This window comes from Helicoverpa zea, chromosome 21 (genome assembly GCF_022581195.2).
Source record: "Helicoverpa zea isolate HzStark_Cry1AcR chromosome 21, ilHelZeax1.1, whole genome shotgun sequence".
Taxonomy (NCBI): domain Eukaryota; kingdom Metazoa; phylum Arthropoda; class Insecta; order Lepidoptera; family Noctuidae; genus Helicoverpa; species Helicoverpa zea.
Window position 1 is genome coordinate 3441613 of NC_061472.1, and position 26810 is coordinate 3468422.

Genomic DNA, 26810 nt, shown 5'->3' on the forward strand with positions numbered 1-26810 from the left:
GGCCGTACTTAATACACTGAACTGCTAAAGCAGTTGAGTAGCTTCACCTGCAGTAAGTGCTGCACCTGCTGGGTGATCTGTCTCTCCTGTTTGTTGCCTATTCGACCAGTAGATGAAAGGGCCATGTATCGTAAGACTGGTGCAGTGTATGTGTAGCCTTAGGGTGTCACATCGCGAATTATAAGACTACTGGATTTAACGTTAAGTAAAAAATCTCTAATGTGAATGTCCACCTTTCTAGGGAATCGAACCCGAGCCAAATAAAGTTACATGATCGTAGTCACTTTGCAGATTCAGCAAGAAAAAACATGGAAAAAACTGAACGCGTCTAAATTTGACAGCTGATTCTGGGTCTGTTCAATTCTCAGTTACAAGTTCCATAATTTGAAGAATAAATTATCTTTCATAGGCTAAAACTCCGAACATATATTTTCTCATTGGCCAATATACTGCTACAACAATTATCAGCCAATAGCGATTAAGAAATGTAGTCCAGTTAGTTGTTCAACTTCGTCAATTATGGCGGGTTCGTGTTTTTTCAAGCTCAAATACGAAATGAGTAGTTATTTGCGCCGCTCGGGCGGCGACATTGACAGCGATTTGTCGAATATTCTCGTGCGCCATTTTGTGAATGCTATGGAATTTTATGTTAAGTAATCGACGCGAGGAAATTAAAATTCGTGTAAGTTCAACTTTGCGCCAAGTGCCCTTCACGTATGAAATGATATTCGATATATTCGCGATTCGTGTGTGATAGCTGCAGTGCGGTCACGTTTATCGTTTATTCGTTTCTGTTTTGTTTCTTTTTGCAAGCGAAAAAATGCGATTTGGTGATATTTAAGTGCGCTTACTCATCGGGCAATTTGGTACATGGAATCGGTGTTTATTTTCAGGATTCACAATAATGTCTGAGAAGTTGGTGGGGAAAACGGTGCTGAAACGACATGAGGTTGCTAAGCCCGTTCATATCCAGAGGCTGGAGGCCTCCTTAGACGTCCGTCCATTCGTGAGTCAAGTGGAGAGGATCCTGAACTCTGATGTGGCATCCGACAGTGATGATGACTCCGATGCTAAGTCGTTCGGCAATGAGATGTCTAAAGGGGACCGTATGATCCATGGAGTAGTGACCACCAAGCAGGGTAAGTGGCTGATAAGCAGCACCATCAAACCAGCATAGTAGATAACATAATCTCAACATTGTGTACTTTAGATCATTAGTACTGCAGTTTGAATTGACAATACATGGTTTTGAAAACATCTATATTTAGCTAAATATTTGTACTCATAATGTGTAACAAGTTTTCAATAGTGTATCAGTATATCAAAATCCATAATACAACAAATTCAGTGCAGAGGTTTTGGCTGTTAGAATGTACATCAATTAAACCATTTATCATGAACATCCTGTTTGCAGTAATTTCTGAAGCCTTTTGTCCTTGTGATCTAAAGAGTATTATTCAAATGCCTTATCAATGAACAATATATAAAAATAACAAGAGTTACTGAAAAATCAATTGAAAAGAAACTGGTAAACATTCCAATATGAATGAAAAAAGATTCCTTCATGAGACTCAACTTACTATTCATTCTATTTATTCATTTTTAATATCACAGACTACATCACATCATAAATATGCACTGTATCTTTTGGGTAATAATTATTATCGTTTCGAACTGGCCTTCCATTTCAAGACTGCCATAACAATTCATTTATTGCCCGTACTGGGATAAAATATAGCTTATGTTACTCACAGATAATGTAGTGTCTAATGGTGAAAAAAAAATTAAGTCAGCCCACTACTTTAGTTTATCCATTACAAACAAAGAGAAATACAAAGATTTCTCTTTATAATATCAGTATAGATATGCTTATCCATTACTTCTTTCAGAACGTCAAAGTGATCGTCTCAGACTATACAACTTCAGTTCAGTCGGTGAAGAGCGAGAGTGGCTCCGAGATGTCCTTCTATCTTCAGGCTCAGAAACCAGCAGCGAGGATGACTCGCCCAACTATAAGGAAATTAGGATACAAAGGCTGTTGAAAGAGCGTAGATATCATAATAAATATGCTAAGAAGTATTATAAAGATCAAGGGGTGAGTTTAAGGTTATTGGAAATATTATTTATGTTGTATAATTATTGTGAGGCAAATTATTATAACTTATTTAAACTTATTATTATCCAAGCATGTTGCTCTTACAAGACAAGATACATGTATTTTCTTTTGTCCTTATTTTTCTACATCTTCTTACATTCTTGCCTTTCTATGACCACTACCCCACCATACCATTTGTACCTGTAATTTCTCCGATGCAGTCTCATACAATTTATTATCACACTAGCTTCTGTCAGCGGTTTCACCCGCATCCCATGGGAACTACTTCCCGTACCGGGATAAAAAGTAGCCTATAGCCTTCCTCGATAAATGGGCTATCTAAAACTGAAAGAAATTTTCAAATACCAGTCCAGGACCAGTAGTTCCTGAGATAAGCGCGTTCAAACAAACAAACTCTTCAGCTTTATAATATTAGTATAGATTAAATATTGAATTAAGTTTAACTTCTTTCAAAATATGATATCATGCTATCTGACAGCATTTTATTAAAATAGATCAGATACAGTTATCAGACACATTTTATTCTAATATTTATACTTTGAAGCAACATCTTAGTGCCAATAAATAACCAGTTTAAGGGTCATTGACATCTTAACCAACATTTACTAGCGTTTGGTACAAGCTTCTGTAAGCTGAAATGATGACATCCCCTATGCCATTATCACATTTATGCATATAAGCTAAGCTAATAAACATAATATGCTGTAGTTAATATGGTGTTGGAGTGTGTCATTTCAGCTTGGATTGGCTATAGCATACATATATGTGGTTTTGTATACCAAACTATACATATACATACCAAACTATACAAATATGTATAGTTGCTTGTGTTGTTATTAAATTGCTAAAATACTGTATCACCTACAGAACTCCCGCTACATGTACTATGGTGCTGGTCTACTATCCACCGTAGACCGCTACCCAGAGCGTCGGATCAGTCGGCCGGTGCCTCCGCCACCTTCCACCAGGGGGCGTAGAGGCAGGCCTGCGGAGCGAGGCTCTTCGACCAGAGGCTTACATAAAGCGAGACGAGGGAGGGTCAGAGATGCTAGGATGAATGAGGGTGGTGATATGGTAAGGAGCATACATGTTATAGATCTGAAAATAGGAACTACTATTTATTATGTGTCATTTCCAATACAAGGAGAAAAAAATGCGTTATCACTATTTGTTGTTGTTGGTGACGTCGATATAAGCAAAATGCTACTGAAAGTCTCATCAAATTCCTGCCATATCAGAAATAAGCCATATTACATTTGGATGTATTTATTTTTAGCCTGATGGTGTTGATTGGGAAGAGCAGTTACGTAATCTGAAAGAAGAACCTGATAACGACGAATATGGAATGTCTACTGAAAAACCAGGAGTCAGGTTAGTAAATTTTTGCGCAGTTAGCGCAATTAGCGCACAGTTTGCGCAAATACGTTCATTTTATAAATACAACTCAGAAATTGTAGCGAAATTGTAGTTTGATATTTTATCACTTGCGCAAAAACTGCCGAAATATCATTTTTTAAATGTATATTTATGTGTACTGCCATCATCAAATAAGAGCTGTAAACAAATTCTTCCCCACCAGAGGCCGTAAGAAACTCTCGACTCTCAAAAGCCCAGAAGCCCTAACAGCTCGGAGAAGACGTCATTGGCTGCTCCTGGTCAAGAAGGAGTTGGGCAAGGTGCAACGAGCCCGCACAGCTACACATAGAGAGGTGATGCTGCAGAGGAAACGGCTAGCCACTTTGTGTTGTAAACATTGGAGGCATATTGCTATGCAGGTAATAATGCGAATTCGAAGATAATTTTTACAGTATTTATGTTAGTTTGTTCTCGAAAGATAATATCATTCAAAACAAGATTTCAAATAGGAGCCAAGTTAGGTGATAAAAAGTTATTCGATGCTGTATTCTGGTTTATCTAGCCGACTCAGTGACGATTCTACTCGTCTAGCTAATGCTAGACGAGTAACCTATGAAGCCTTCAATGAATTCGTTTTTTATTAGTAAAGGAATTTTCAAAGGCAAGGAATTTCAGTAGATCCAAAGCTTCAAAAAACTCGCATATCGCTAATCTCTATTGAATAAACTTTGTTTTCCACAGTCTCAGAAAAACATGAAAGAAACAGTATGGAGATGCAAGCGATTGAGTCGTGAAATGCAGGCGTATTGGAGACGATACGATCGCGCCGAGAGAGAGACGCGACGACGAATGGAGAGAGAGGCAGAGGAACAGAGAAAGGTAAACATTTAACTAGCTTTCGCAATAGATCTCACCCGCGTCACTTTGAAATTAAAACTTTCGATGATGAATAGGCTATGTAATGCTGAAATATTTTTTTCATATTGGATCCATAAAAAAACAAGGAAATAAACAAACTCTTCAGCTTTGTTATATACCAATAGATGTAAGGGTATTTAAACGGAATAAATTATGTTTTTAGACAGTGTATTTACGTTGCTGCTATAACATAATACTGAACACTAGATTCAAATATGATGTTACGTATTTTGATTGTATTAAAACAAAAGCGAAGCGTCATAATTGCAGGTGACTTCAACATAGACTGTCTGAAACATAATAGTACATTACTTGAACTTGAGTGTTTGCTTTTAAATTATAATTTAAAACTACAACTTAATCAGCCGACCAGACTCGCTAGTGGAACTTGTATAGATAATTTTGCGCACAATATCGACAAAAAATCTTACTCAGATGTCATTGAATTTAGCTTATCTGATCACACAGCACAATTACTAAAATTCCCAGTTGATAAAATTTATATAATTAATAAATGGCATATTACTCGTAGAGACTACAACATAGAAAATAAAGAAAAATTTAGAAATTATTTAACAAATCTATCATTTTCCGAAATGTACAATACGAATGATGCCAATAAAGCCTACAATTCATTTATGGATGATTTCATGTTATTTTATAAGTTATGTTTTCCTCACATAAATATAAATATTCAAGTTTACAAAAAACCAATGTGGCTATCGCGAGGAATTAAAAAATGCAGTAAGCGGAAAAGAGAACTATTATGGAATTACAGACTAAATCGTAATGACATAAATAAATATAAATTCAAAAAATACGATAAACTGTACAGGAAAATTATTACATTGACAAAACGTGCTCAAAATTGCTATAAAATTAAAACATCAAACAATAAATCAAAAACAACTTGGGGTATTATAAACAAAAATAAAACAAATATTCCTAAGAACAGTATTGATTCCATAAAAATTGACAATAAACAAGTAAATAATCCACAAGAAATAGCAAATTTATTCAACAACTTTTTTGTTGACAAAATACAACCAATAAATAGTTCCAACAATACAAATTTAAAGATTAATAAATGTAATAATTCAATGTTTATGGCACCAAGTACTCCACAGGATGTGTTAAAAATAATTAAATCATTAAAAAATTCTAACAGTGTCGGTCATGACGAAGTATCCACTAAAATTATTAAATATGTAGCTGACATTATATGTGTTCACTTGAGCTATATTATAAATATATGCATCTCAACAGGCACTTACCCAGACCAATTAAAAGTTGCCGTTATTAAACCACTTTTTAAAAAAGACGACAAGGAAGCAATGAGCTGCTATAGGCCAATTGCACTTCTCCCAGTAATTTCAAAAATTTTCGAAAAATATATATATGCACAACTTTACAATTTTTTAGAACGACATAGTATTTTGACTCAGGAACAGAAAGGTTTTCGGAAAAATAAAACTATAAACGTGGCCATTTTTGACTTTTTAAAGAACATTTATAAAAAAATTTATACTAAAGTACCTATATGTGCTATTTACTGTGACATGACTCAGGCTTTTGATTATGTTAGTCATGACATACTGCTTAATAAACTAGAGGCTTACGGTATTAGGGGCAACATTCTCAAATTAATGGAATCTTATTTAAAAAATAGAACACAATACACAGAAGTTACTAGAATAAATATAGTCAAAAAATGTGAGGAAATATTCCATTCTCATGAACGTAAAGTCATGTTTGGTGTACCCCAGGGTAGCGTATTAGGACCTTTACTTTTTATTATTTACATAAACGATTTACCACTAGTGACCACATATCCAGTGACGCTCTTTGCCGATGATAGCACAGTTACCGTAGATTCCACAGGCAAGGCGTCACACGAAGACGAAATAAACAAAACCATTCAAGCTCTTATAGATTGGATGAATAACAATAACCTAAAGATAAATCTAGCCAAAACAAAAATAATGTATTTCAGTCAACGTATAGCTTCTCCAAATTTTCAAATAAACTACCAAGGCACATCACTCAGTATAGTTACTACAACGAAATTTCTAGGCATTATCATTGATAGGAACTTAAATTGGAAGTCACACACAGAGGAACTTACAAAAAGAGTTAGTTCTTCCGCATATGCTCTGTACAAACTCTCAGCTATCATAGACACTGATGCTCTAATTCAGCTGTTCCCAAATGGGGTTCCGCGGAACCCTGAGGTTCCGTGACAGGCCCTCAGGGGTTCCGTGGAAAATTCAAGATTTCCATATGGTAAATCGTTTCACTTTCGACAATATTAAATTATTATTAATTTTCAATTAAATTGTTTTAAATATTGCATTCCAAAATTCCATTTAGGCACCATGTAGGTGGGTACCACTCGGAAGTGTAAGTACGAGTTCGCGACAAGTGGCGGGGGAAGGCCACGGCAGCAGATAATTTAATTCCGTTTTTTACAAATTGTAGATTAACTTAATACCTCCAGGTCTTCGGCAATCGGCAAAAGTAGGTAGCGAGTCGGCCAAAAATCACCGCATTTTTTGGGCTTATTTCATCGCCAGGATTATACGTTTTCATACATTTGACACGGCATACGAGTATTTCTAGTGGCCAGTGGCGAAGGGTGGTTTAATGAAATAGGGAAGCCGCAGCAAAAAAAAAAAACTGGGGGGGGGGAGTACTAAGGGATGGGGGGGGGGGAGAGAGGTAATGGAGGTAATTTCTCAGTCCACCTTTTAGCACTGGCTGAGAGACTGATAGTTTGAACATGTTTTCTCGAGGAATTCGGCAGATTATTAATATCTATAAAACTTTATTATCTTTAGTTAGGTATATTAACTAGGTACTAGAATCTGAGAAAACTTGGCACTAGAAACAATACATTTTAAGTATTTAATTTACAACGGCCTGTTAGCCATTGATATTTATCGTAGGTATTTATCCGTCAGGACGTTAGTAATTTTAATATAGACGTAATATTGGTAGGTAATTCACCCGAGCGGCGTGCCCGAGTTTTATAACACGTTTTTATTCTCAAAACTTAACCTTGAAAAATAAGTTCCTTCCTAAAGTAAACAATCTGTCGGATCGAAAAACAGTCTAATGCGATAAATGCTATAGGTACATTAAAAAGAAACCTGATACCAACTATCTACGTATCAAAATACATAATTTCAACGTAGATATCTCTATTTTCACTAGGTACACACACTGTAGTACTGTACTTGTACTGAGTACCAGGTCACACAGTGCGATCGCGGGAATTAGTAGGGAGTAATGATACTGCCAACTATTTAATCAAAATTATCAACATTATCCGTATTACCACAAAAACTTTTAAACGTCAGTTTATGCCTTGTCTAAAAAAATGTCAAATTATGACGTTGACATATGGTTCATTTTGCAGCCAAAATTTTATTAGACAAGTGTAAAACAGGGTTTAAAGTTTTTGTAGTAAGGCCCTTAATGCTTGGTGAATTCATTAAAATAAATAAATTCCCAACTAGGGTCATTAAATCGCGGAGAATCTTAACACCGCGATTCAGGATTTGCATAAAAATGCACAACGCCATCTATGTTGTTATAATGTAACTAAAACACACACACGAACTATGTTATTTCCAAATGATACACACACTAATAAATTCAATTAAGTTATACAAAGAACAAATTGTTAATGGTATTATCTAAAACAAAATAAGAACAATGAGAGTGAATTTGTCTGATTTGTTTGTTTACATATTTGAGAAAGCGCTGTCACTCGCGCGTAGACAGATATAGCTACTCTACTCTTGACGCGTTCTTTCTCGTTCACTCGCGAGTTTTGATTGGTGGAAGCCGCTCCGTGAGCCGGCTTACCGCTCGCCCTTATTTTGCGAACATCGCGCGGCGCGGCGTGGATGACGTCACGCAAGCGTAGTTTTGTATGGAGGAGGAAGCCGCGGCTTATTTAGTAGGAGCAAAATGTTTCAAGTAATTTATAGACAATTTTTTTTACGGTGGTAGGCGTTTTGTTATACCTACATATTTAAATTGTGTGGTTTAAATGATTATATTAATTATACCTATACCTATATTATAACTTATACCTATGCTTCTTTCTTGAAATTCGAAAGGGAAGCCGATGGGAATCGGCTTATAAGGACGCCTCGCCACTGCTAGTGGCTATTTTTACCATGAATCAAAGTGTGACATTATTTCCAATTTTTGCACCTCCGCGAATCCGAAAATTTTGCGCTCGCTGCGCTCGCGACTCCATGTTACGTGTAATGCTTTTATGTTCGTTTAATTGCTCAAGTATCCAACACCGAAAAAATTTCGCGCTCTTCCGTCGAGGTTTCCTTTGATGTTTATTTTTTATTCCTCTGGTTCAGAAAAAGCAATAGCGCTTTCTTTGCTAGCTACTCATTCATTTGCATTTCCTTTTTTGTGTGGATATTGTACTTTTTGAGACCTTATTAATTTACAATGGTTTTGTTTATTTTGTGTAGGTACTTAAACTAAAAAAAATTCGCGCTCGCTTCGCTCGCGATACCGACTACCACAGGGTTCTTGGAACTTCTTCTTTTAGTTAAAAAAAATCGCGCTCGCACCTGTACAAATCCAATCTATTTCTTTTTGCGTTTACTTTGTCAGTCTTCAAACTGAAAACTATTCACATAATACACAACGTCAAGGGCGGCTAAATTGTTTTCTGGCCCGTGTGGCCATGCTACGCCCGAGTATAATGAATATGTCTCTTACCATATAACCATTTGGTGCGCTACCACGCGCCACGAGCCGTACCTAAGTGTATATACGTCTTTAGTTTACTTCTTAAGCTAAGGTTCCGCCGAAAAATGGTGAGACGAAAAGGGTTCCGAAGCCAAAAGAATTCGGGAACCGCTGCTCTAATTACAGCTTACCATGGCATAGTTCACTCCATCCTAAGATTTGGACTAATATTCTGGGGAAACTCGACCAACAGAGATACAGTATTTAAATCTCAAAAAAATGCATTAGGGCAATGTTTGGTCTTCAAAATACTGATAGCTGTAAACCGTTTTTCATTAAATTTAAAATACTTACCTTACCTTCTTTGTTTATATATGAAGTAGTTACATTTGTTAAGAGCAACCCAAAATTATTTAGTCGCCTTGCTGATATAAGTAGTCGTACTCGCAGAGACAATGACAAACTGTGCATTGTGCCATGCAACACTGCACTGATGCATAAGAGCATATTCTGCCTAGCGCCTGTTTTATATAACAAAATACCTAAATGTATAAAGGAGCTACCATTAAATAAATTTAAATTTAAATTAAAAGAGTTCCTGATTACGAAATGTTTTTATACAGTTAATGAATACCTTAATGATGCCTAACTATTGTGACATTTCGCTTTGATATTAGCTACCTACATAATATACCTGCCTAGTTAAGTAAAAAAAATTTGTACGCCAATTACAGGCAAAACATGTATGGCTCTAACCTACCTAATTTTAACCTCATGTTTAACAATACCTATGTTTTGTAAACATATACCCATGTTTTAACAAAATAAATTATCTTTTATCTTTATCTTTAAATATGTAAGTAGTTTACGGGGCTCTCATATTCGTACATCCCATATATACAAACGTAATTTTTTGGCCATTCTTTGGACTCGAACTTAGTCGGTTTTCTTTTTTTAATCATGAAGCCCCAAAATATTCTTGAACATATAACTTAATTTCTACTACGCATCAAATACTTTATTGATAATCCAAAGCCTTTTCTCAGATGGATGTAGAACTCATGGAAGCTAAACGCCAACGTCGCAAGCTGAACTTCCTCATCACGCAGACAGAGCTATATGCTCACTTCATGCAGAAGAAGTTGAATTCTACTGATGATGGGGACGGTGGAGCTGATAGGATACTGAGGCAGCTGGATGAGGATCGAGACCCTAGATTAGCTGCTATTGATCATTATGATAGGTAAGTTGCGTAAAGCTTGTTGAAAGAAATATACTGACTTGTAGTGTCTTGTCTAAATAAGACACAAAGTACAAAAAATTACCTCTTCTCTATACTACTTCACCTGTTTAACTTGTTATGTAACTGAGTATTTTCTGCAGTTTTGAGAAACTCCACTAAACTACCCCATTTGTTATTAAAGTTTAATTATTATTTTCACCCTGGCGGATTTTCCGCGTAGCAATTCCTAGCGTAAGCCCACGAAAATCTGTCTCGCGGATTTTAACGTAATTTTTGTACCGACAGTTGTCAATTAACCCACCAGAAAAAAAGGGTTGTAAAACTAAGACCACCATAATATGTATTTCTTTTTATGTAAACTTACATTTTTATCCTTATGTATCTCCCACCAGCGAAGCAATGAAAGCCCGTGCCTCCCGCAACGCCCGCGAAGCGTTCAGAGCTGAACGCGCTCGCACACAACTGTTCGACTCAGCCGCCGGCGCCTCTGACGTCACTGATGCCGACGGGCCCGGTGACGTCACGGACGCACATGAGCGACGCGGCGGCGACCATGAGCAGCCCTCGATATTTAGAGGCACGCTGAAAGGGTATCAGCTGAAGGGAATGAATTGGCTCGCTAATTTGTATGACCAGGTAAGTTGGGTCAAAATTCTGACTGACTTACTGACTCTGACTAGTCTCACTGACTGACTCCCAACTACCCGCACTGGCTGACCTTTAACTAAACGACTCTGCTTGAATAACGCTGGCTTGCTAGCTGACTGCTTTATAAGTTTCGGCGATCTTTGCCTCTGACGTCACGGACGCCGACGGGCCCGGTGACGTCACGGACGCGCACGAGCGACGCGGCGGCGACTATGAGCAGCCCTCGATATTTAGAGGCACGCTGAAAGGGTATCAGCTGAAGGGCATGAATGGCTCGCTAATTTGTATGATCAGGTGAATTGGATCAAAATTCTGAATGATTGATTCTGACAGACTATGATTGATTCTGACTGGCCTTGACTGGCTCTAACAGACGCTGACTTACTCTGACTGAGTCAGAGCGACCGAGATTGAGCCAGAGGACTGGCACTGAATGACTGACTGGCTGCCCTCACTGACTGACTCATAACTGATAAGATAACTATGCCTGGCTTTCTGCTATTTCAGTGACCTCGTCTACAGTTTGTTTGACTAAAAATGTCCCACTCTGATTGACTGTCACTGACTGATTGACAGACACTTTCTCAATGACTATTTAATAAACCAACTAATCTATTTCCTCAGGGTATCTCCGGCATCCTAGCAGACGAGATGGGTCTCGGCAAGACGGTGCAATGCATAGCGTTTCTATGCCACGTGGCTGAACGTCTCGGCGTTTGGGGGCCGTTCCTAGTGGTGTCACCTGCGTCTACTTTACACAACTGGCAGCAGGAGATGCAGAGATTTGTGCCCGATTTTAAAGTGGTGAGTTTTAGCCTGCAATATCTCCGCACTCGGATAAGAAGTAGCCTATGTCCTTCTTCAGAATCTAAATTATTTATCTGTGTACTGAGTTACATTTTAAGTCAGTAGTTCATGCTTAAAAGCGCCACAAAAAAGGATTAAAATTAGCTTTCTAGGTATTTATTTATACAAGTAAAAAATTCAAAGATGCTATTCCCAATACAATGGAAGAATAGACCTCGAAATGTAGTTCTTTCTTTCGTATTTTAAATACAGTTTGTATTGAAGCTAGATCTTTTATCCAACATATTTTGACCAGTATGTGCTCGTACCTAATGTTAATACTTCTATTTTCAACTTTTTTGTAGGTACCATACTGGGGCAGTCCAAGCGAGCGCAAAATCCTCCGTCAATTCTGGGAACGCAAAGACCTACACACTCGTCAAGCAGCCTTCCACGTGGTAGTGACGTCATATCAGATCGTAGTGTCCGATCTCAAGTACTTGAACCGCGTGTCGTGGCAGTACATGATACTGGACGAAGCTCAGGCTATCAAGAGTTCCGCCAGCATGCGGTGGAAATTACTGCTCGGGTTTAGCTGTAGGAATCGATTGTTGCTGTCTGGTAAGTCAAAAAGAGTATCGATATTTTTATTTATAATATCGATAAGTTTTTTTGTAGGTCATTCTTGTATTTTTTGAGTCTTTTGGATGAATGTGGTATCGATAAAATTGAACATGAAATCATTAAAAATGTCGATATTGTGAAAGACATTATAATATTGCTATCGATATGTGGAAGTTCAATTCTAATTTCGATGTTACTTTCTATTCTCTTATTTTTACCCGACTGCCCTGGAAGGTGAAGGTGGGTTATGTTTTTCATATGACCAACACATATTTATTTAATCTTGTTATAGGTACTCCAATTCAAAACAGCATGGCGGAATTATGGGCTTTATTACATTTTATTATGCCAACGCTGTTCGATTCGCACGAGGAGTTTAACGAATGGTTCTCTAAGGATATCGAAAGTCACGCTGAAAATAAAAGTACTATTGATGAAAGTAAGTATCCATAATATTTAATTATATATCTTAATAACTATTTTCCAACATGTAGTTGGTTTCTTTACATTCTTATCTGTTTATTTTTTTGAAAATTAAAATGTTTTCTTGTTTTCAGAACATCTTTCGCGTTTACATATGATTTTGAAACCGTTTATGTTGAGGAGAATAAAAAAGGATGTAGAAAATGAATTATCGGATAAAATTGAGATTATGGTGCATTGTCCATTAACTATAAGACAGAAATTATTGTATATAGGTAAGTTTTAATTTCAAAATTACTTCTCAAACATTCAGTTGAATGGTAACACTTCATTTCGGTTTTGGTGTTGCTAGAAATGTAAATTTAAAATCTACCGTTATATAAAAGGATTTTGTAAACTTTTATTTTGTTCCAGCTTTAAAAAAGAAAATAAAAATAGAAGAATTACTTCATTACTCTGTGGGAGCGGAGTCAGGTCACAATGTAGATAAGAATTTTACGTCCAATCTTATGAATTTAGTTATGCAGTTTAGAAAGGTGGGTCTACATACATTCACTTCTATAATATGCTATGTAAGAATGCGTTAAATTGTCATTTTTAACTCAAGGATATTGTTTTTTATAACGAATGACCTATGACCGAATGACCTAGTTTATTACTTCATTTTATACAACATTTGTTTAATTCGAAATAAGTGTTGAAGATATAATTTTTTTGCTTGGCTTGTATGTAACCCAAAACTACAGTAACCAAATCAAATCAAATCATTTATTTCATTTAGGCCTTTACAAGCATTTATGAACGTCAAAAATTATAAATAAGGTTGATTCTAACAAAAATAATTACCCTTTCCTTAGCAAGCATTTTATTTCTATTTTTTTACACATCTCATATATTACCCTATACAAAACATTAAATTCTAAAAAGTAATCCAATAAATTTACTCCCCAGGTATGCAATCACCCGGAACTATTCGAGCGTCGAGACGTCCGATCCCCATTTTCAATGCTCGTAGAAGACTACCATATACCAAAAATAGTCGCAGAAGACTGCTATTTAATCCGTTCTACGCCTTCAAAACGCCATTTATTATACAATAAGTTATCTATATTATCCCCTGAGTATGTACAAAGATGTGTGAGTGGGGGGGAGGAAAATGGGGTGTGTTGGGATAGTAGTGTCTTTGCGTTCACGAGGTTTATGGATTTGTCACCCATGGAGCTGTTTAGAGTTATGCTGTGTGGCTGGTTTTGTGCGTGAGTATTATTGTTTTTTGTCAATTTATATTTTTTGTAGTTTATTGAAGTGTAGAAGAAAAGTTACCTAGTCGTTGGGTAACATTTGACAAAGTTCTAAATGCCTTTATTTGGTGATTTTTGAGCCATAATATAAGAGGTTTAGGCACAATTTCACTGACGGCATAAACGCTTGTTTTTCGTGTAACAGCTATTTTCTTTAAAAACTACACGTAAAAGTTCATTGTAAACAGTGGTTTTTAGAAAACTGACATATATTTTGTCCATAACAAACCAGAACATGACTTGATTTTGGGTCTTTAAGAATGTGGCTAAATATTTGGTTTACATAACATGGTAAATAGTAGCAAACATAAATCTCCATTTATACTCTTTTCACATCAATTATTCAATCACACACAAAATTTTCAGAATGCAACACATAGAGTATTGCCTAGAAAAATACGAGAAGCTCCGTCACCGTCACTATTGGTGGTACTCCTCGTCAACCAGCGACGTCAAACAGGAGGAGAGTGAGACAGACTTATGTGGTGATTACTATGAAAGAGTGAGCAGGAAGGATATGCTGTTGGTCTGTCCCGATGGTGACGTGTTGAGGAGGAGGAAGGAGGATAGTCTGATGTGGAAGGAGCTGCTGTTTACTGATGCGCTGTGGATACAAGGTGAGTTTAGTTATTAAAGGACTTATGTGGTGACTACTATGATAGAGTGAGCAGCAAGGATATGCTGTTGGTCTGTCCTGATGGTGACGTGTTGAGGAGAAGAAAGGAGGATAGTCTGATGTGAAAGGAGTTGCTGTTTACGGATGCGCTGTGGATACAAGGTGAGTTTAGTTATTAAAAGACTTATGTGGTGATTACTATGAAAGAGTGAGCAGGAAAGATATGCTGTTGATCTGCCCTGATGGTGACGTGTTGAGGAGGAGGAAGGAGGATAGTCTGATGTGAAAGGAGTTGCTGTTTACGGATGCGCTGTGGATACAAGGTGAGTTTAGTTATTAAAAGACTTATGTGGTGATTACTATGAAAGAGTGAGCAGGAAAGATATGCTGTTGATCTGCCCTGATGGTGACGTGTTGAGGAGAAGAAAGGAGGATAGTCTGATGTGAAAGGAGTTGCTGTTTACTGATGCACTGTGGATACACGGTATGGGGTTTGCAATTAAAGGACTTATGTAGCTCCTACTATGATAGAGTGAGCAGGAAGGATATGCTGTTGATCTGTCCTGATGGTGACGTGTTGAGGAGGAGAAAGGAGGATAGTCTGATGTGGAAGGAGTTACTGTTTACTGATGCGTTGTGGATACAAGGTAAGTTTAGTTACTATTAGACGTTTAAAAAAATAATAACTTGTAAGTTTTTAAAATAATAAGTTGTAAGTTTTTTTGGTTGTCTATGGTTTTGTTTGTAATGGTAGCGAAAAGCAAAAAAAGCTAGAGAATCGTTTCGAAAAGTTTTAGTTTAGTTTTTTTCGACTCGGAGACACGTCTGATCTGAAGAAATGGGACAATGAAGCATCATTATTTATTTCGGATTTTTATTAATGTGCCTCAAAATATTTAGATCTCTCTTATATATTCGAAATTATATAATATTTTCAATTTAAATTCAAAACCAAAAATGATTACACATTATCATGTATTTATGTGTATATTTTTTGTGTCAAGGTGGTCCATTCTACACTCACACGGAACACACAATACACTACACGCCTGAAACCATCGAGCACAAAGCTTTGAGGATAAGGAATATACGAGAGAGAGACGGACAGGTATGTGTTGAATCCTTTTATATCTGGTTAACTTAGATCCTAGAAACAAATCGAGATTGGGAGTAATAGCAATATCCCTTGTTCAAATTACAGTTGATATCATCAATGGTCCAAAGTTACCATGTCCTTCCCATTATCTTTATATTAAAATAAAGTTCCAAGGAAGTTTCCTGCGCCACTTCTTCCCAGCAAAAAAAAATATTTGATTAGTAAACTTTGAAAAAATGCAGCCCAATTTGACGTTTTCCAAACTGATTTTTAGCCGTATATTTAAACAAAAAATACTGTTTTTTTTTTTACTGTCAATCCATTAAAAATAGCATTTTTTTCCCAGACGGAAATGCTAAGCGAGATAAAGACTGAAGAAGGCGGCGTGATCCCAGTGCCGCCGCTAGAGATAGCCGATGTACCCTTCGTGGAGCGACCACCCATCTCCTATCCAGAGATGCCTACTCCGCTGCCCAGCTTCCTGTACTTTGCTCAGCAGAAGGTAAGAAATAATGGTTCCTTGGATACGTAGTAGTTATGGTTCGTGCGGAACATATTGGCCTGTACCATTTTTAGGTAACAGTATGCGTCGAAAGGTACTCGCACCGAGTAAGGAAATATGAGCGGTGATGTCATTAGGCTTCTAGGTCAAACAAGGTCGATGGGCGTGACCAAAGCAATCAGTTACGAGTGATACGTTCGGGTTCCTTTGAAAAGAATTTTGTCAACAATTTTTGGTTCAACAAAAAAATGGGCAGGTCCAAAAAAAGCTAAGAGTATAAAGTGAGTAGTGAAAGAGTATCGAGTGCGCGCGGCAAACCATGCGGACATGCAGCCGTCCTCAACAGCGCGAGCCAATGCTCCGTGCCTTGCCGCGCGCACTCGACACGCGGCTTGAGGCATAGCCCGTTCCGCTCCTCGCCCCCCCGACATCGGAGTCTTGGCGACGCTTTCTGAGGAGATTTTTCGTGATGACATCTCCGCTCCTCATTTTCTTCATGATGTGTTCGTAAATTCAGCCGCTATTCAGTTATACATATTGTATTTTATTTATATTGTGTAATTTGTACCTTGTTTTTCATCACAGGTGTGCACATGTACTCGCGCAGCGTTTGCGGTATCGCGCAGCTTCGCGTACCACATGCGGCGGCACGAGCAGGCGGAGTGCGGCGCCGCGTGGCGCTGCGTGTGGCGCCTCGCCGCCGCCGCCCGCCCGCCCTGGGGCTGGGCAGAGCTGCAAGTGCCAGGTACATATACAAGGCGCTGTAAGAGGAACAATATGACGCCGTAAGGTCGAGTATGGTGCTGCAAGATGGACAAAAGTGGCGCAATAAGTAGGTCTAGGTTGTCGCAAACAAAGCTTCAACTCCATCGAGTATGATACAGTACAGTGCCTTGAGATGATTGTGGTGAATCAAACGATATGACATCATGATTACTGTGTATTACACTAGACTATACTCTATTTCTTCGGTTTAGAGTACTTCATAAAAACATAAAATTTATTATTTCACAGATAAAAATCAACTAGTCAGTGACGCCGGTAAGCTGACAGCGTTGGATTCACTGCTCAAGAGATTGAAGGAGCGTGGCCACAGGGTGCTCATATACAGTCAGATGACCAAGATGATTGACTTGTTAGAGGTATGATATCTATTAAACTTCATAAAATACTCTATTTGTTGTAAAAATAAAAAAATTAAAGGAAAATTGGCACTGACGTGTCGCCCTGATGGCTTAGAAAATAATTTAAAAAGGATTGTGTGAAAAAAACTGTTTTTAATTAGTATCGACTCATCTGTAGTATAAAGTATGAACACACCCGTATATATTTAGTAAGGTTGTATGAATGTAGCCATAGGAAAAACGGCATTTGAAAGTACACATTTTCTGCTTTTTTAACAAAATCAATTCTTACTTGTTTATTTGTTTACAGGAATACATGTGGCATAGAAAACACAAGTACATGCGGTTAGATGGGTCTAGTAAAATCTCCGCTCGACGTGACATGGTCGCTGATTTTCAGGTATGAAAATAAAATAATTTCTCAAAAAAAAAAAAAAAATGTAGTAATGGAAATCTTTGATATTAGTTTTAGAACATCATATATTACATAGTAATTGGGTAACATATGTACCTTTCATTTAGCAAATATTTCTCCAGTGGTATTTTTTGCTTTACTTTATTAATTTTAACTCCTCATTTTCTCCAACAGGCCCGCACAGACATATTCGTATTCCTCCTGTCAACCCGAGCCGGTGGCCTAGGCATCAACCTCACAGCTGCAGACACAGTGATCTTCTATGATTCCGACTGGAACCCCACGGTAGACCAGCAGGCGATGGACCGAGCACATCGGCTGGGACAGACCAAGCAGGTCACCGTGTACCGGCTCATATGCAAGGGCACCATCGAGGAGAGGATCATGCAGAGAGCCAGGGAGAAGAGTGAGGTACGTCACGGCTTCTATGTATGAAGCCGTCATGTAACTTTGCCGGCGTGAAGTTAATGAGTGAAGTCACTAGTAGCCAACTTCGGTAGAACTGCAATTGATAGTCCGGTTAGTGAGGTAGGTCATGGCTTCATGCATACTCGTCAAGTAACTTTGTGAAATTAGTGATGAGGCGAGTGGAGCATGGGTTGTGGCGTTTTGACTACCGAGAAGTCACTAATAGCCAACTTCGGAGTGGTAGAACTGTATGAAATAACAAAAATTCGTATAGTGCTGAATTTTGATGGAGTAGGAGACATTGGGTTTACCATTACAAATAAAATTTTCGAGTTTTAGAAAATAATTGAGGTCAAAGGCCTAGTTTTCGTTAGTTAAAAAGAATGTTATTATGAGTGAAGTCATGAATTAAATGTTTTTATGTCCAGATCCAAAGGATGGTGATCAGCGGCGGTAATTTCAAGCCGGACACGTTGAAACCTAAGGAAGTCGTGTCGTTACTTTTGGACGACGAAGAAATTGAACAGAAATGTTAGTGTACACATCTATACTAATATTATAAAGAACTGAACTAAAGAGCTGAACAATTTGTCTATTTGAACGTGCTAATCCTAGGATCTACTATTTATTTTTCAAATACATAATGTTGTAATATAAATATTGTTTTTATCAAATTAACAGATCGCCAAAAGTCTGAAGAGAAGAAACTTATGGAAGAAAGAGAACGTAAAAGAAAATTGGGATTGCTGCCACAAGTTGTAAGTATCGGTTTACAGCTTAGCTTCGCTAGATTTTTCAGAGATCATTTTGAACTTCTTTGCCTTCATTTTTAACCAATACTTTGAAAATTTAAAAAGGTCAAAGTATTCTCGAAAATCGTACAATCGCCGAAAAACGAATACATCAGTTACTCATTACCTTAACACGTAATCTTTAAAAATAAAATGTATTGCCTATCAATAAGACTGATGCGTTCTAGACTTATTAGTCTCAAGTTCAATGACAACACTAACGCTGTTGTTTTTAAAACTTCCTTCAATTTTTGAAGTAAATAGTTATTTGAACAAAAACGGTTATCCGTGAACTGGGAACTTAATATTTTAATGTTTACTAGCAACCGCCAGCGACAGTGGAAGCGAAGCGGCCACGCGACTCGGCGTCGGAGCCCGGCAGCCCGCTGCAAGTGGACGATGATGGAGACAAACTAGTGGTGGACATACCGCCCTCACCCGCGCCTATACGTGAGTAGCGTTTTAAAAATAAATATATGTCGGATAGCGCCGAAACATCAGGATGGCACTATTGCCCGACATCAGCTAGGGTAATCGCACAAAGAGATAACTCAAAAGAACTCAAAACTCAAACGTTTATTCAAATTAGTCAGAACAAAAGACAGCCTCCAAAACGCCCGCCCTTCGCCACTTCCTATGTGTTTTGGCTTGGGGAGAAGAAGTGGCGGAACAAACTCCCCAGCAACACATGTCTGTCTGTTAGGATAGAAGAACCTTACCATACGATAGACGTTACAATAATCTCTGCACTTTACAATATCTACAACGGTACTACAAGACTACGTAATAACACTAGGTACACTAGACGTGACGTAAGGCAGTTTCGAGATGTGCGCAGCACGACGACTCGACCAAGACTGAGCTCCGCGGACGCCACGCCGACCACCACGACTCTGCAAAGCGCGCCAAAATGTTGTTTCACCGGAAACGCCACCAGAGGGCGCGCTTGCGTGACGTTTAGTGTCCGTACTAATGACAGTCTCCGACACGGCCATCCTGCGTTGACCACGTCCTCGTGGTCGTTTAATCTGCAACAACACAAACACAGCACAGTATGCACAGTACAACCTCGGCCACTCCTGACCACAACAGTAACTTGTCTCATTCCAATTAAACTACACAACGGGGAGAGTAAAAATACTCTACGCTCTACACTTCGTTTGTTTCATGAACCTGACAATAATCTAAGTCATCAATGTTTTAACTGCTAAATCACAACACACAAATACCAAAGCCATGTACCATCGTCATCATAACTAAAACTGTAGACATACTCCAAGATTACGGAAAACTCCAAGTAAAAAAAAACTAACGCCACGGCTATCCAGCCGAAAAGCAATTACATTGCTCTCACACAAAACTTAGTACGCATGTCCACCCAGTGGACAGCCCGTGTACACCACCCCTGCGGTTACACGCTACGGTCTCCATAGACCACGACCTCCGCCAGAGTTAACCGCGCACCGCGCATCCACGGTCTACTCTTCCACCGAGAGATTCCGACTTCTAACGGACTACGGCTACGGAATAACCACTGGTACGGTCGAACACATTACGGCCGTTAGCTTAATTTACTCAAACCTTCTAAACTTGATCATCATCATTATTATCAACACGATCATTCATTACATCAATCTCGACTGGTACACGACCTTCTGGCATTTTCCTAATCTATCGTGAGCAAATTTGTAAGTACGTTTACAATTCAAAGCTTTTAATGTGTAACGATCACCTTCCAAAACCTCGACTACTCTAAATGGACCTTTGAATTTCGGATCTAATTTTGTCTGATTAATCTAAACATTTTCAATGCAATAGAATGCTTTCACCTTGTGCGATAAGACGCGATGTTCTGGCCTGCCGCAACTCATACGGCCTCCACGACAAATCCGGGGGAGGACGACGCTCCAAACAGCAACTGCAGCGCACCTCGCCCACCGCTCGACTAGTAAACTTAGTCCTGTTCTCCAGGCTCGTTTCACCTTAGATGATATCTGTTAAGCCAGAAATAGAAAGTGCTTAGGCATCAAATATTGACAACATATGGGTCAGCAACAAACCTTCTCGTTTCGTAAGATAGTAAGACCTACACACATGTTACAGATTTAAAGAATAGCAATCACTATTCAAATGAAGAAACTAGTTACATTAAATGCTAAGCACGAAATCAAAGAAAGATCGAATTGCTAGTCAGACTCAACTTGTAAATCACAAAATCGTTACAGCGACGGTTGTCATTCACATCAACGCCTTCTACTCGCTAGGCTTCACATAACCGTTGTGTCCCTTAGCCGAGCAATCAGCCCATCCTGGCCTCCTAGGGACCACAACCACAGTGACATGACACCAACTGTACCACTGATGTATACGGGTCTCTTCCTGGTCACTCCGATGCCGTCACACAGGCCAACGAGTCTCTTCCAGGTCACCCCGATACCCATCATAGGTACAGCTTAACACAATGAAATTACAGAGTAGGTGAATGTAACACCTTACCAAAATCTATAGTCTGATGCACAATTCAATCAATCAATGACGTAGAAACTAACTATAGGATATTGATAAGATCAGGTAACTAACAATTTTCAACTTTGGGATCAAACCTAGGTTCACGGTTTCTGGTTCTGATTATTTACGATTCCACTAATTAATAAGCGCAGTGGGAGCGCAATCAACGAGACTGAAACTGCCTCTCAAGTTTATAAATGTCGTAAGACAAATAACCTCAACATAAAGCAAAAATGGATCGGTCTCACCGGGTTTCCACTCAACGCCTCAACGCGCATGGCGATGCGCACATCGCTATGGCGCGCAGTTCAGCAAGGCTTCACGTTCATAGACTACGGAAATGCAGGAGCACCAACACTCCGACCTCACGATCGCACGTCAGGCTCCGATTTCAGCTGGGATGCTCCATTTTGTAGCCATATTGCACAATAATCACCGTCATTGTTGAAACATGAAAATGAGAAGATAAATCGGTTAATTTTCTAGCGTACCTTCACTAACTAGTTTGACATGTCACAATGGAAATCGATACCATTACCATAACCGTGGTTACCATACTTGTACCATCGCTGAAATCCTTAATCAATTTTCTACTATAACCTCCATATCAAAATTCTGATGTTTCCTTATTTTGTTTTCTGCCTACTGGAAAACATGGTATTCAGCATGTGCCTATCGTACACTCAGAAATCCAGAAAGTTTGTCTTCACGTGGCGAATTCTCTCGAAACTAATCCACCATCGACCGCCACACATCACTCCAAACGAGCACATCACTTTTTCACTTTTTGAACAATGGCATGGCAATCCTTAACACATGTGGGCATTCAAATTTCATCCCACTTCTGATGTCGGATAGCGCCGAAACATCAGGATGGCACTATTGCCCGACATCAGCTAGGGTAATCGCACAAAGAGATAACTCAAAAGAACTCAAAACTCAAACGTTTATTCAAATTAGTCAGAACAAAAGACAGCCCCCAAAACGCCCGCCCTTCGCCACTTCCTATGTGTTTTGGCTTGGGGAGAAGAAGTGGCGGAACAAACTCCCCAGCAACACATATCTGTCTGTTAGGTTAGAAGAACCTTACCATACGATAGACGTTACAATAATCTCTGCACTTTACAATATCTACAACGGTACTACAAGACTACGTAATAACACTAGGTACACTAGACGTGACGTAAGGCAGTTTCGAGATGTGCGCAGCACGACGACTCGACCAAGACTGAGCTCCGCGGACGCCACGCCGACCACCACGACTCTGCAAAGCGCGCCAAAATGTTGTTTCACCGGAAACTCCACCTGGCGCGCTTGCGTGACGTTTAGTGTCCGTACTAATGACAGTCTCCGACATATATAAATATAAATGAATTGTTTTTTTTTAATCTGATAACAAGAAATACTGGCAAAATAGTAGTCTTTTAGAAAAGCAAAATGATATTGTACGACATGATAAAAATAAAACATAAAAGCTGGGAGGGCCTTTTTACGTGATTTAAATAAATAAATAAAAGTCATATAATTCAGGTACATGACCCATATAAAAAGTTTTCAATTTTTTTAAGTATTACTATACTCTATCCACGGAAGCAAGAGCTAAAAGGTAAACAAAGAATGACAGTTTTTCAAGATGGCGGTATAACCCGACCGATGACAAAACGTCACATTTTTGTGTAAAATGTTCGCAGTATCTGTGATTTTGTCATCGGTCGGGTTATACCGCCATCTTGAAAAAGTGTCATTCTTTGTTTACCTTTTAGCTCTTGCTTCCGTGGATAGGGTATAGTAGGATTTAAAATTGTGATAAAAATAAGAAGACCGAAATCCGAAAGTTTTTTTTACATCACGGTATTGTATGTACGATACAGTGACCTCACGAAAAAACAAAATTTCTAATATTATAATCATAGTCAATGTGTAATATTTTTTTAATCCAAAACATTACTTTTAACTTTCATTTTAATCATTTTATGATGATAACTGCACCAATTCATTATTTAAATCTTCTAGTTTATAATAATCCTACGTTTTCACAGCGTCGTACTCAGGCGCCGTCCGAGCGGGTGCGTGGGGCGTGTCGCGCGGAGGCCGCGGTGCCCGCCGGGGACGACCACGTGGCTCCAGGCATGCGCTATCCCGCCGCCCCGAGCCGCAGCCTGCTGACAATGCCAGTGCTGTTGCTGCTGGTAAGTTATGGGATTATTTGATTCTGTTATCCTAGGTCCTAGGTTTGTTAGGGGTTTGTTTCTAATCACCAAGATTATTATTTGATTTTCAATTTAAAAATAAACTATAATTGACCAAGAGTCTGTTGAGTTTATAGGACGGAAAAGAAATGTGAGATGTTGTATATAGTAACTGAAATCTGAATTTTGTTAAGTTACCAAAGATTATACCTATATTGTCTTCATCTCTATTGATGGTTTATCTGTTTATTTAAAGGCGTACATGCTTAGAAAAAGTCCACAACTATGTTATGCTTATCTAAAACACTTTTTTCTAGTTTCCAAAAATAGTAATGTGACCATTTCTTCATAGGTGCTGCTCTACTAGAATCAGACGCACCTCTAGAAATAATAGAATCGGTAGCGCCGCCCGAAGGAGCAGGGGCCGCAGGTCGCGGTCGGCGGGGCCCGGGGCGGCCGCGCCTGCGGGCTGCCGGGGCCCCGCGCGCTGGGGGCCCACGAGCTGGCGGCCGCCGCCCGCGTCGTGCTCGCGAACCGTTGCTAGTACCGCTGGCGCCGCCACCATAGCATATACCTGCTCTTAGTGGATCACATGACACTGGATAAATTATTGTTCACCTGTTACCAGGTTAGTCCTTCTTTATTATTTACTCTTTTGACTGTAACATTCTTCAGTTGCGTAATGACTAAACTTGGCCTCAAATATTGCCTCTTAAGGTGAGTATAGACTACAACATTTTCTGGAGCATTTCTGTGTAATGTAACGTTCTTACGAATGATACAATACAGACAAAAGCTCAGTTTCCAAGGCATGTCTAGTTCGTAAAAGGATGATACACAAGAACATATCATAGAGCGGCTCGTTGTTCTGTTACAAGTAAATGTTGTAGTCTATACTCACCTTTAGGCTTCTTTTATTTAGTACCAGCTGTTTTCCCGCGGTTTCACCCGCGTCCCGTGGGATCTACTGCCCGCACCGGGATAAAATATAGCCTATGTTACTCGTGGACAATATAGCTTTCTAATGGTGAAAGAATTTTTAAAAACGGTCCAGTAGTTTTTGAGCCTATTCATTACAACCAAACAAACAAAGTTTTCCTCTTTATAATATTAGTATAGATAGTATAGATAATTGTATAAAATTCGTAATAAGCAACATTGTTTCAGAAGCCATATAAAAGCGGAGCAGCACATGCAGTTAACAACAAAGTTCCCACCTCTAGTGCAATTATTTTAACTACAGAATGACCAGTATATCTTTGACACACGGCAATATGACGAACTATACTTCGGCCGTTCAGAGAATGCGTTCCTGACACCTATCAGTTAGTCACGACTAGTGATGGGCACAACATAACACTGAGTTCGTTACCGTTCCTTCAAAATGAACCGCCGCATTATTTTAAGATTATTTTCGTTTTAAATTGGCGGAATCATTTGTTTTATATTTTAGTTATTTAAGTGGAAACCAAAAAAAGGTAATATTCATATAATAAAATTGTTTTATTTATTCTTTGTTACAAGTACATTGAATTGAATGTGCGAACAGAATATTAATCAGACTCCGATTTGCTTGAGGAGGTGGTGTCTTCATCATCATCTTCGCCTACATGTATAATTATATTATTATCAATAACAGAATCAATCCTGATATCTCGGTCTAACAAAAGCCGGGTAATCAAATAAAAACAGATCGAAAACACTTGAAAAACGTGGTCTATGCGCACGAAACGACAACGGACGACTGTTTTAGCGTCACAAAATGGCGGCCCATAACGCCATTTGGGGTTACCATTTTTAATCTAAGTATAAAAATGCGGTTTGGTCATAGTTTTATTTTTATATTTCATAAACGTTATAATTAAGTCTTATAGTCCATTATTTTCCAATTCTTAAAAAGAAAATCAAAACGTATTATTTTATATTATAACTGTATAAGAACAGATTACGATACTTGCCTGTTATTTTTAGCACAGCACTACAAAATATAAACCGCTGACATAACCTTGTAATAGCGCAGTATAGATTTAGAAAAATATTGTTTACCAAGTTATTTGACACTCAGTTTGGCACAAAATTATAACATTCATTGATTATTGATATAATAATGTTGTTTTAATGCTCCTCAATTGTTAAAACGGTAAACAACCAGCAAAAATATTTTTATCGTAACTGCAACGCCATTGCAAAGTTACGTCGTCAGTTCAATCGCGACGTGTCAGGAACGCATTCTCTGAATGGCCGAACTATAAAATAAAATGTTCCAAATTCCTCATACCATTTCCTTAGACAGTGGCGCCACCACGAAGCATCAAGATATACTAGTCAGTCTGTTCTCGCCAAACTAAATAATATTAATAACACAGAAAATGTACAAAATAATGCTTTTAGTTACAAGTATTAACAAAGTTTAACTTTGAACGATAAGTCGCGTTAACTATGTAAATAGACAGAATTAAATATTAATTTTAAATAAATATTTAATGATAATTTGTGTAATTAATGAATTGAATGGTTGTGTTGTAGTCCGCTAAATGTTACTAAATCGGGAATGTGTAATGTCACTAGTTATTTAAATATATTACCTGTATATTTAACTTGTCTAGATTATACTGAACTTGTAAAAATCTTAAATGGAAAACGGGCTTCTTGATAGTAATTACAAGGCAGTAGGTATAGACAATGATAATATAAACAATTTTAACGCAGCTTGGACGAAGAAATGCATCATGTAAGCAAAGTTTCTATGTAGCTAAAATATTGTCGCAAGCAAAACTAATCTATTAAATTCATGTTTTGTATACAGTATGTGTCATCATTGATCATACTAAAAGTTAAATTTAAACAAGTTTGATAAATAAAAATAGTATTTAATAATTATGATCTGCCAACCCGAAATATTATGTAACAATGATTGGAATTCTAAAGAACAAACTCACGTGTTCAATGTAATAGACTGGACTTATTATAGAACTGTTTATTTGACGAGAGAAAACTGAATAAATGTTTTAAATTAATTTA

General features: G+C 38.2%; 1 protein-coding gene across 1 annotated transcript; it reads left to right on the plus strand.

Annotated features, from left to right (window-relative positions):
* The first annotated feature begins 440 nt into the window (after positions 1 to 440).
* Positions 441 to 26810, plus strand: LOC124640720 (chromatin-remodeling ATPase INO80). The gene is made up of 29 exons (XM_047178622.1): positions 441 to 682; positions 894 to 1139; positions 1890 to 2095; positions 2984 to 3190; positions 3393 to 3487; positions 3696 to 3891; positions 4214 to 4351; positions 10162 to 10358; positions 10751 to 10994; positions 11631 to 11810; positions 12158 to 12413; positions 12709 to 12855; positions 12974 to 13114; positions 13254 to 13375; positions 13791 to 14095; positions 14507 to 14757; positions 15761 to 15864; positions 16199 to 16354; positions 16940 to 17099; positions 17369 to 17496; positions 17789 to 17878; positions 18068 to 18304; positions 18730 to 18832; positions 18983 to 19059; positions 19416 to 19542; positions 23640 to 23789; positions 24142 to 24417; positions 24957 to 25073; positions 26040 to 26810. Exons 2-27 carry the CDS (start codon positions 905 to 907, stop codon positions 24354 to 24356), a joined length of 4467 nt encoding a protein of 1488 aa, XP_047034578.1. The 5' UTR covers positions 441 to 682; positions 894 to 904; the 3' UTR covers positions 24357 to 24417; positions 24957 to 25073; positions 26040 to 26810.